Source organism: Triticum dicoccoides, chromosome 7A (assembly GCF_002162155.2).
Source record: "Triticum dicoccoides isolate Atlit2015 ecotype Zavitan chromosome 7A, WEW_v2.0, whole genome shotgun sequence".
NCBI classification, from domain to species: domain Eukaryota; kingdom Viridiplantae; phylum Streptophyta; class Magnoliopsida; order Poales; family Poaceae; genus Triticum; species Triticum dicoccoides.
This window is the reverse complement of record NC_041392.1, coordinates 3454589-3467155: the sequence shown is the minus strand read 5'-3', so window position 1 is coordinate 3467155 and position 12567 is coordinate 3454589. Positions and strand designations below refer to the sequence as shown.

At 42.8% G+C, this 12567-nt stretch overlaps 1 protein-coding gene across 1 annotated transcript in view; it reads right to left on the bottom strand.

Annotated features, from left to right (window-relative positions):
- Window positions 1-2079, bottom strand: part of LOC119329879 (premnaspirodiene oxygenase-like) — a 3983-nt gene extending 1904 nt beyond the window's left edge. The window contains exon 1 of the mRNA XM_037602976.1: window positions 1638-2079. Within this exon, the coding sequence (XP_037458873.1) occupies window positions 1638-2063 (426 nt within the window). The 5' untranslated portion in view covers window positions 2064-2079. The remainder of the gene's footprint in view (window positions 1-1637) is intronic.
- Window positions 2080-12567: the final 10488 nt, after the last annotated feature.

Sequence of the window (12567 nt, the reverse complement as noted above, 5' to 3'; positions counted from 1 at the left end):
CACACCAAGGTTAAAGATTTCAACAAAATTTTGATGATTTCAAGGGTGGAAGAACATGATGCTCAAAACAATTCAGTTGGTTTAAATATGTGTGTAAAAAAGAACTTGGATCATTGAATATTCACATATATTTCAGTACCGCACAGCGATAGGTCAATTTTCTTCATAACTCAGCGTCTAAAGTTCGAGTCAGTTGCTAGCCGATTAACAAACTAACCGTCATGACCAAAATGTCGTTACGTCCATTCTGCGCTACATTTTGTTCTTTCTAGTTGTTCAAATTTAAAATCGTTCAAATTCAAACAAAAAATTCATTGATTTGTCCGAAACAATTTTTGAAATTTTGACATGTCATTTCGAAACTCTAAACCTTGCCCCTACCCGCACATGTCAACCCTCGGAGTCACCTCCACCTGAGATGCCACATCGTCTCCTGTTTTGACTCGTTCCGGGCTCGACCTCGGAGCTCCGCCTCACCTCGCCTCTTCTTCCTCCTCCCACAATATCAACTTACTCAAATTACAAATTCAGACAACTTACATATAGCCGTTGGGCACGTGACTCTATTGTCTCGTGTTACTTAGAGCTTACTCTGGTGTCTTTAATTTTGTTGCGACGTGACTCAATGTAAGATGGTTTTGCAAACTAAAATAGCTTGTGGGACTGAGGGAGTAGTAACTAGTAAGTTCAATATTCAAGAGCTTACTACTGCATCATATATAGAGAGTATTTAGACTACTCTCTCCTTTCATCTATATAGGGCCTAATGCGTTTTTCGAGACTAACTTTGACCAAATATTATAGCAATAATATATGACATGCAACTTACACAAAGCACACCGTTAAATTCGTGTATGAAAGGAGCTTTCAATGATATAATTTTCACATTGTGCATGTCATGTACTCCCTCCGTCCAGGTGCATAAGGCACCTAAGAGAATCCTAAAATTCCAAAAGTGTTAGACGTAATTCAATTAAATGCTCCTCGTTTATCTAAACCATCTCGTTTTTTTTGTTCGCTCCACCAGGACGCGCTCCTTCTCCTAATCTCCCACCGGTCCACCTCCTAGTAATCTCCGGTGTGAAAGCAAACAACATGTATGTTGCTTCTTCTCTCTCCTCTGTACCGTCTCTTTTCCTGTGTGAAAGCAATCATGCATGCTGCATGTTCCCATGGCGCTCCTTTCCAACACTAATGACAGGATTAATTTCCAAATTCAGTTTCGATTTTGAGGGAAACCTGCGCGCGCTCTCGTCCAATCTCAACCCACCTAAATCGCAGAGCTTTTTCTTAGGCGCCCTATGCACCTGGACGGAGGGAGTACTATTAATCTTGTTAATATTCAAAAGCGGTCTTAAAGAACGCATTAGGCCCTATATAGATAGAAGGAGGGAGTACAAATTTTCAAAAAGCAATCACATGCAGGATATTTTATGACCCCAAAACCCCATACACACGCGTAGAGAACCCGTTTTTATCCCTCCTTGTATGTGAGATTATTTGCTAAGAAAACGAAGATAAACTATGCATCGGCATGCACGGACGCGCGTAATACCGTAAGAGCTACTTCCTTCATTTTAAAATAGATGACTCAACTTTGTACTAATTTTATTTAGAATGAGGGAGTACATACATACCTCGTCCTCCCTAATGTGGCGGAAGGAGAGCACGCGCTTGGGGCCTAGGATCTCGGCTGCGCAGAGCTGGCGGAGTTTGCGCCAGTATTCGCCCGAGGGGGAGAAGAGGATGTCGGCCGAGTCGTAGGTGACGATCTGGGCCGCGAGGATCTTTGGCCGCGTGGCGAAGTTAGCGTCGTGGGTCTTGAGCACCAGCCGCGCCGTCTCCCTGGAGGACGCCACCAGCAGCGGCGTCTGCCCAAGCTGTAGCATCATGAGCGGGCCATGCGCGCCAGCCAGATCCCTCAGCGCGCGGTGCGGCAACACGTTCACCAGGTGGTGCATGCTGCCGACCACCGGCAGCTTCCACGGCCCTGGCGGCGCCCTCTCCCTCGCCGGGTTCATCAGGGCCACCTTCAGCACCTGCAGCAGCGCAACCGGGTCCATGGCTGCGTTACCTATAAGGGCCAGAATTGTTGTTGAGGCCAAGAGATGGAGCTGGTTGCTCTGCTGCTCGTAGTCGTAGGAGTAATATATAGGGAAGGAGGGCGATGGCCGATGGAGGATGGCTTGCAAGCAATCGGTTTCGGATGGTGATGCGGGGCCATCGTCAGTTCTTTGTCAGCTGTTGGGCTGTTGGCTAACTGTTAAGCCCGGGCCCCACCGTGTGGTTCTACACGGGCAAGGGGAAGATGTGGGATAGGTGCAGATGGTCTTTGCCGCTTGGAGCTTTGGCCGGAGTTTAGCCGACAACGTCGACATCGGCATGGCTGCTCCCAACGGAGTCCAGTCCATGGCTGCTGTGAAAGGAGGTTTCAACGATGTGCGTGTATTACGGATGGCATGAAGTAATAAATGGGTATTCTTGATTTATCTTTTTGGCAGTAAAAAACGATGATGGGAGAGAGAAAATGATGGAACGGTAGGATGCAAAGGAACGATGCGGAGCACCGATGGGAGCACGCAGGCGGGAGCAGGCAAGCCCCATCCGAAGAGGTGCACGTATGTTCTACCTTTTGTGTGTCAGCGTTTGGGGGTGTGATTTCTCTTTCATGTTTGCTATTAATATTTTTTTGCGAATCACGTTTGCTATTAATACTGCCGACCGATTTTATTTTCTTTAGTTCAGTCTTTTTTTTTTGCCACAGCTGGCCATGACGTGGATGGCGAAGATGAGGAAACAGAATAACCCGAGCAGATGCAGGGTCTTAGATTAGGCACACGCTCGAGACGCGAACAGATCTGGGAGAGGCAGGTGAAGGAAATATGCCCTAGAGGCAATAATAAAGTTGTTATTTATATTTCCTTATATCATGATAAATGTTTATTATTCATGCTAGAATTGTATTAACCGGAAACTTAGTACATGTGTGAATACATAGGCAAACAGAGTGTCACTAGTTTGCCTCTACTTGACTAGCTCGTTGAATCAATGATGGTTATATTTCCTAACCATAGACATGAGTTATCATTTGATTAACGGGACCGAATCATTAGAGAATGAAGTGATTGAACTGACCCATCCGTTAGCTTAGCACGATGACCGTTTAGTTTGTTGCTTTTGCTTTCTCCATAACTATACATGTTCCTATGACTATGAGATCATGCAACTCCCGAATACCGGAGGAACACTTTGTGTGCTACCAAACGTCACGACGTAACTGGGTGATTATAAACATGCTCTACAGGTGTCTCCGATGGTGTTTGTTGAGTTGGCATGGATCGAGATTAGGATTTGTCACTCCGATTGTCAGAGAGGTATCTCTGGGCCCTCTCGGTAATGCACATCACTATAAGCCTTGCAAGCAATGTGACTAATGAGTTAGCTACGGGATGTAGCATTACAGAACAAGTAAAGAGACTTGCTGGTAACGATATTGAACTAGGTATTGAGATACCGATGATCGAATCTTGGGCAAGTAACGTACCGGTGACAAAGGGAACAACGTAAACTGTTATGCGGTTTGACCGATAAAGATCTTCGTAGAATATGTAGGAACCAATATGAGCATCTAGGTTCCGCTATTGGTTATTGACCGGAGATGAGTCTCAGTCATGTCTACATAGTTCTCGAACCCGTAGAGAGAGGAAGGAAGGAAAGGGGGGCCGGCCCCCTTCCCAATTTGGATTGGGCTTGGGGGGCGCGCCTCCCTCTTTTCCCTTCCCTCTCCTCTATTCCACTAAGGCCCATTAAGGCCCATTGACTCCCTGGACGAATTCCCGTAACTCCTCGGTACTCCGAAAAATACTCGAATCACTCGGAACCTTTCCGATGTCCGAATATAGCCTTCCAATATATCGATCTTTACGTCTCGACCATTTCGTGACTCCTCGTCATGTCCCCGATCTCATCCGGGACTCCGAACTACCTTCGGTACATCAAATCACATAAACTCATAATACCGATCGTCACTGAACTTTAAGCGTGCGGATCCTACGGGTTCGAGAACTATGTAGACATGACCGAGACACGTATCCGGTCAATAACCAATAGTGGAACCTGGATGCTCATATTGGCTCCCATATATTCTACAAAGATCTTTATTGGTCAAACCGCATAACAACATATGTTGTTCCCTTTGTCATCGGTATGTTACTTGCCCGAGATTCGATCGTCGGTATCTCAATACCTAGTTCAATCTCTTTACCGGCAAGTCTCTTTACTCGTTTCGTAATACATCATCCCGCAACTAACTTATTAGTTACAATGCTTGCAAGGCTTATAGTGATGTGCATTACCGAGTGGGCCCAGAGATACCTCTCTGACAATCGGAGTGACAAATCCTAATCTCGAAATAAATCAACTCAACAAGTACCTTCGGAGACACCTGTAGAGCACCTTTATAATCACCCAGTTACGTTGTGACGTTTGGTAGCACACAAAGTGTTCCTCAGGTAAACGGGAGTTGCACAATCTCATAGTCATAGGAACATATATAAGTCATGAAGAAAGCAATAGCAACATACTAAACGATCAATTGCTAAGCTAACGGAATGGGTCAAGTCAATCACATCATTCTCCTAATGATGTGATCCCATTTATCAAATGACAACTCATGTCTATGGTTAGGAAACATAACCATATTTGACCAACGAGCTAGTCAAGTAGAGGCATACTAGTGGCATTCTGTTTGTCTATGTATTCACACATGTATTATGTTTCCGGATAATACAATTCTAGCATGAATAATACACATTTATCATGATATAAGGAAATAAATAATAAATTTATTATTTCCTCTAGGGCATATTTCCTTCAGTCTCCCACTTGCACTAGAGTCAATAATCTAGTTCACATCTTTATGTGATTAGTTCACATCTCCATGTGATGAACTAATACCCAAAGGGTTTACTAGAGTTAATTATCTAGTTCACATCGCTATGTGATTAATACCCAAAGAGTGATCATGTTTTGCTTGTGAGAGAAGTTTAGTCTACGGGTCCGCAACATTCAGAATCGTATGTATTTCGCAAATTTCTATATCTACAATGCTCTGCACGGAGCTACTCTAGCTAATTGCTCCCACTTTCAATATGTATCCATATCGAGACTTAGAGTCATCTATATCGATGTAAAAAGCTTGCATCGACGTAACTCTTTACGACGAACTCTTTTATCACCTCCATAACCGAGAAATATTTCCTTAGTCCTCTAAGGATAATTTTGACCGATGTCCAGTGATCACTCCTAGATTACTATTGTAGTCCCTTGCCAGAAAAATGCTAAGGTATACAATAGGACTAGTAAACATCATAGCATACTTTATAGAACCTATGACTAAGGCATAGGGAATTACTTTTCATTCTCTTTCTATTTCCTGCCGTGGTCGGGTTTTGAGTCTTACTCAATTTCACACCTTGTAACGCACGTAAGAACTTTTTTCTTTGACTGCTCCATTTTGAACTACTTCAAAATCTTGTCAAGGTATGTACTCATTGAAAAAACTTATCAAGCGTCTTGACCTATCTCTATAGATCTTGATGCTCAATATGTAAGTAGCTTCACCGAGGTCTTTATTTGAAAAACTCCTTTCAAATACTCCTTTATGCTTTCCATAAAATTCTACATTATTTCCGATCAACAATATGTCATTCACATATACTTATCAGAAATGTTGTACTGCTCCCACTCACTTTCTTGTAAATACAGGCTTCACCACAAGTCTGTATAAAACTATATGCTTTGATCAACTCATCAAAGCGTATATTCCAACTATAAGATGCTTGCACTAGTCCATAGATGGATCGCTGAAGCTTGCACATTTAGCACCTTTAGGATCGACAAAACCTTCTGGTTGCATCATATACAACTCTTCTTTAAGAAATTCATTAAGGAATGTAGTTTTGACATCCATTTGCCAGATTTCATAAAATGTGGCAATTTGCTAAAATGATTCGGACAGACTTAAGCATCGCTATGAGTGAGAAAATCTCATCGTAGTCATCACCTTGAACTTTGTCAAAACCTTTTTCGACAAGTCTAGCTTTGTAGATAGTAACACTACTATCAATGTTCATCTTCCTCTTGAAGATCCATTTATTTTCTATGGCTTGCCAATCATCGGGCAAGTCAACCAAAGTCCACACTTTGTTCTCATACATGGATCCCATCTCAGATTTCATGGCCTCAAGCCATTTTGTGGAATCTGGGCTCATCATCGCTCCCTCTTAGTTCGTAGGTTCGTCATGGTCAATTAACATGACTTCCAGAATAGGATTACTGTACCACTCTGGTGCTGGTCTCACTCTGGTTGACCTACAAGGTTCGGTAGTAACTTGATCTGAAGTTACATGATCATCATCATTAGCTTCCTCACTAATTGGTGTTGGAGTCACAGAAACATATTTCTGTGATGAACTACTTTTCAATAAGGGAGCAGGTACAGTTACCTCATCAAGTTCTAATTTCCTCCCACTCACTTATTTCGAGAGAAACTCCTTCTCTAGAAAGGATCCATTCTCAGCAACAAATATCTTGCCTTCGGATCTGTGATAGAAGGTGTACCCAACAGTTAATTTTGGGTATCCTATGAAGACACACTTCTCTGACTTGGGTTTGAGCTTATCAAGATGAAACTTTTTCACATAAGCATCGCAACCCCAAACTTTAAGAAATGGCAACTTTGGTTTCTTGCCAAACCACAGTTCATATGGTGTCGTCTCAACGAATTTAGATGGTGCCCTATTTAACGTGAATGCAACTATCTCTAATGCATAACCCCAAAACGATAGTGGTAAATCGGTAAGAGACATCATAGATTGTACTATATCCAATAAAGCACGGTTATGACGTTCGGACACACCATTATGCTGTGGTGTTCCAGGTGGCATGAGTTTGTGAAACTATTCCACATTGTTTAAATTGAAGACCAAACTCGTAACTCAAATATTCGCCTCTGCGATTAGATCGTAGAAACTTTATTTTCTTGTTACAATGATTTTCCACTTCACTCTGAAATTCTTTGAACTTTTCAAATGTTTCAGACTTATGTTTCATCAAGTATATATACCCATATCTGCTCAAATCATATGTGAAGGTCAGAAAATAACGATACATGCCGTGAGCTTCAATACTCATCGGACTGCATACATCAGTATGTATTATTTCCAACAAGTCTGTTGCTCGCTCCATTGTTCCGGAGATCGGAGTTTTTAGTCATCTTGCCCATGAGGCATGGGTCGCAAGCATCAACTGATTCATAATCAAGTGATTCCAAAAGCCCATCAGCATGGATTTTCTTCATGCGCTTTACACCAATATGACCTAAACGGTAGTGCCACAAATAAGTTGCACTATCATTATTAACTTTGCATCTTTTGGCTTTAATATTATGAATATGTGTATCACTACAATCGAGATCCAACAAACCATTTTCATTGGGTATATAACCATAGAAGGTTTTATTCATGTAAACAGAATAACAATTATTCTCTAACTTAAATGAATAAACATATTGCAATAAACATGATCAAATCATATTCTTGCTCAATGCAAATACCAAATAACATTTATTTAGGTTCCACACTAATCCTGAAAGTATAGGGAGTGTGTGATGATGATAATATCATTCTTGGAACCACTTCCAACACACATCGTCACTTCACCTTTAACTAGTCTCTGTTTATTCTACAACTCCCGTTTCAAGTTACTACTCTTAGCAACTGAACTAGTATCAAATACCGAGGGGTTGCTATAAACACTAGTAAAGTATACATCAATAACATGTATATCCAATATACCTTTGTTCACCTTGCCATCCTTCTTATCCGCCAAATACTTGGGGCAGTTCTGCTTCCAGTGACCAGTCCCTTTGCAGTAGAAGCACTTAGTCTCAGGTTTAGGTCTAGACTTGGGCTTCTTCACTTGAGTAGCAACTTTCTTGCCATTCTTCTTGAAGTTCCCCTTCTTCCCTTTGCCCTTTTCTTGAAACTAGTGGTCTTGTCAACCATCAACACTTGATGCTTTTCTTGATTTCTACCTTCGTCAATTTCAGCATCACGAAGAGCTTGGGAATCATTTCCGTTATCCCTTGCATATTATAGTTCATCACGAAGTTCCAGTAACTTGGTGATAGTGACTAGAGAATTCTGTCAATCACTCTCTTATCTAGAAGATTAACTCACACTTGATTCAAGTGATTGTAGTACTCAGACATTCTGAGCACATGCTCACTAGCTGAGCTATTCTCCTCCATCTTGTAGGCAAAGTGCTTGTCAAAGGTCTCATACCTTTCGACATGGGCATGAGTCTGAAATACTAATTTAAACTCTTGGAACATCTGATATGCTCCCTGGCGTTCAAAACATCTTTGAAGCCCCGATTCTAAGTCGTAAAGCATGGTGAACTAAACTATCAAGTAGTCATCATATCGAGCTCGCCAAACATTCATAATGTCTGCATCTGGTCCTGCAATCGGTCTGTCACCTAGCGGTGCATCAAGGACATAATTCTTCTGTGCAGCAATGAGGATAATCCTCAGATCACGGATCCAATCCGCATCATTACTACTAACATCTTTCAAATTAGTTTTTCTCTAGGAACATATCAAAAATAAACGGGGAGCAACATCGCGAGCTATTGATCTACAACATAGTTATGCAAATACTATCAGGACTAAGTTCATGATAAATTAAAGTTCAATTAATCATATTACTTAAGAACTCCCACTTAGATAGACATCCCTCTAGTCATCTAAATGATCACGTGATCCAAATCAACTAAACCATGTCCGATCATCACGTGAGATGGAGTAGTTTTCAATGGTGAACATCACTATGTTGATCATATCTACTATATGATTCACGCTCGACCTTTCGGTCTCCAGTGTTCCGAGGCCATATCTACATATGCTAGGCTCGTCAAGTTTAACCCGAGTATTCTGCGTGTGCAAAACTGGTTTGCACCCATTGTAGATGAACGTAGAGCTTATCACACCCGATCATCACGTGGTGTCTGGGCACGACGAACTTTGGCAACGGTGCATACTCAGGGAGAACACTTTTATCTTGAAATTTAGTGAGAGCTCATCTTATAATGCTACGGTCAATCAAACCAAAATAAGATGCATAAAAGATAAACATCACATGTAATCAATATAAGTGATATGATATGGTCGTCATCATCTTGTGCTTGTGATCTCCACTCTGAAGCACCGTCGTGATCACCATTGTCACCGGCACGACACCTTGATCTCCATCATAGCATCGTTGTCGTCTCGCCAACTATTGCTTCTACGACTATCGCTACCGCTTAGTGATAAAGTAAAGCAATTACAGGGTGATTGCATTGCATACAATAAAGCGACAACCATATGGCTCCTGCCAGTTGCTGATAACTCGGTTACAAAACATGATCATCTCATACAATATAGCATCATGCCTTGACCATATCACATCACAACATGTCCTGCAAAAACAAGTTAGACGTCCTCTACTTTGTTGTTGCAAGTTTTACGTGGCTGCTATGGGCTGAGCAAGAACTGTTCTTACCTACGCATCAAAACCACAACGATATTTCGTCAAGTTAGTGTTGTTTTAACCTTCACAAGGACCGGGTGTAGCCACACTCGGTTCAACTAAAGTAGGAGAAACTGACACCCGCTAGCCACCTGTGTGCAAAGCACGTCGATAAAACCAGTCTCGCGTAAGCGTACGCTTAATGTCGGTCCGGGCTGCTTCATCCAACAATACCGCCGAACCAAAGTATGACATGCTGGTAAGAAGTATGACTTGTATCGCCCACAACTCACTTGTGGTCTACTCGTGCATATAACATCTACGCATAAACCTGGCTTGGATGCCACTGTTGGGGAATGTAGTAATTTCAAAATTTCCTACGCACACGCAAGATCATGATGATGCATAGCAACGAGATGGAAGAGTATCGTCCACATACCCTCGTAGACCATAAGCGGAAGCGTTAGCACAATGCGGTTGATGTAGTTGTACGTCTTCACGATCCGACCGATCCAAGTACCGAACGCACGACACCTCCTAGTTCAGCACACGTTCAGCTCGATGACGTCCCACGAACTCCGATCCAGCAGAGCTTCGAGGGAGAGTTCTGTCAGCACGATGGCATGATGACGGTGATGATGATGCTACCGACACAGGGCTTCGCCTAAGCACCGCTACGATATGACCAAGGTGGATTATGGTGGAGGGGGGCACCGCACACGGCTAAAAGATCAATGATCAATTTTTGTGTCTTGGGGTGCCCCCATGCCCCCGTATATAAAGGAGGGAGGGAGGAGGAGGCCGGCCCTTGGAGGGGTGCGCCAAGGGAGTAGGATTCCTACTCCTAGTAGGAGTAGGTTTCCTCCTTTCCTAGTCCAACTAGGAGAAGAGGGAAAGGAGGGGGAGTGGAGAAGGAAGGGAGAGGGGGCTGCGCCCCAAACCCCTTGTCCAATTCGGACTGGGCTTGGGAGGGGCGCACGCCACCTCCTTGCTGCTGCCTCTCCTTCCCACTAAGGCCCATTAAGGCCCATTGACTCTCGGACGAATTCCCGTAACTCCCCGGTACTCCGAAAAATACCCGAATCACTCGGAACCTTTCCGATGTCCGAATCTAGCCTTCCAATATATCGATCTTTACGTCTCGACCATTTCGAGACTTCTCGTCATGTCCCCGATCTCATCCGGGACTCCGAACTATCTTCGGTACATCAAATCACATAAACTTATAATACCGATCGTCATCGAACTTTAAGCGTGCGGACCCTACCGGTTCGAGAACTATGTAGACATGACCGAGACACGTACACGGTCAATAACCAATAGCGGAACCTGGATGCTCATACTGGCTCCCACATCTTCTACGAAGATCTTTATCGGTCAAACCGCATAACAACCTACGTTGTTCTCTTTGTCATCGGTATGTTACTTGCCCGAGATTCGATCATCGGTATCTCAATACCTAGTTCAATATTGTTACCGGCAAGTCTCTTTACTCGTTCCATAATACATCATCCCACAACTAACTTATTAGTTACAATGCTTCCAAGGCTTATATTGATGTGCATTACTGAGTGGGCCCAGAGATACCTCTCCGACAATCGGAGTGACAAATCCCAATCTTGAAATACGCCAACTCAACAAGTACCTTCGGAGACACCTATAGAGCACCTTTATAATCACTCAGTTACGTTGTGACGTTTGGTAGCACACAAAATGTTCCTCCGGTAAAAGGGAGTTGCATAATCTCATAGTCATAGGAACATATATAAGTCATGAAGAAAGCAATAGCAACATACTAAACGATCAAGTGCTAAGCTAACGGAATGGGTCAAGTCAATCACATCATTCTCCTAATGATGTGATCCCATTTATCAAATGACAACTCATGTCTATGGCTAGGAAACATAACCATTTTTGACCAACGAGCTAGTCAAGTAGAGGCATACTAGTGACATTCTGTTTGTCTATGTATTCACACATGTATTATGTTTCTGGTTAATACAATTCTAGCATGAATAATAAACATTTAACATGATATAAGGAAATAAATAATAACTTTATTATTGCCTCTAGGGCATATTTCCTTCACCCTCCGATGCCCATCTTCTTCTATATGAGGTCTTCATCGAGGAAAAAATCATAAGCAAGCTTTGGGGAAGAAACTCCGCCGCCATGAGGCGAAACCTTGGTGGAACCAATCTAGGGCTCCGGCAGAGCTGTTCTACCGGGGAAACTTCCCTCCGGGAGGGGGAAATCATCACCATCGTCATCACCAACGATCCTCTCATCAGGAGGGGGTCAATCTCCATCAACATCTTCAGTAGCACCATCTCATCTCAAACCCTAGTTCATCTCTTGTATCCAATCTTTGTATGCAAACCTCAGATTGGTACCTGTGGGTTGCTAGTAGTGTTGGTTACCCCTTGTAGTTGATGCTAGTTGGTTTACTTGGTGGAAGATCGTATGTTCAGGTCCATTATGCATATTAATACCCCTCTGATTATGAACATGAATATGCTTTGTGAGTAGTTACGTTTGTTCCTGAGGACATGGGAGAAGTCTTGCTATTAGTAGTCATGTGAATTTGGTATTCGTTCGATATTTTGATGAGATGTATGTTGTCATCCCTCTAGTGGTGTCATGTGAACGTCGACTACATGACACTTCACCATCGTTTGGGCCTAGAGGGAGGCATTGGGAAGTAATAAGTAGATGATGGGTTGCTAGAGTGACAGAAGCTTAAACCCTAGTTTATGCGTTGCTTCGTAAGGGGCTAATTTGGATCCATATGTTTCATGCTATGGTTAGGTTTACCTTAATACTTCTATTGTAGTTGTGGATGCTTGCAATGGGGGTTAATCATAAGTGGGATGCTTGTCCAAGTAAGGACAGTACCCAAGCACCGGTCCACCCACATATCAAATTATCAAACTACCGAACGCGAATCATATGAACGTGATGAAAACTAGCTTGACGATAATTTCCATGTGTCCTC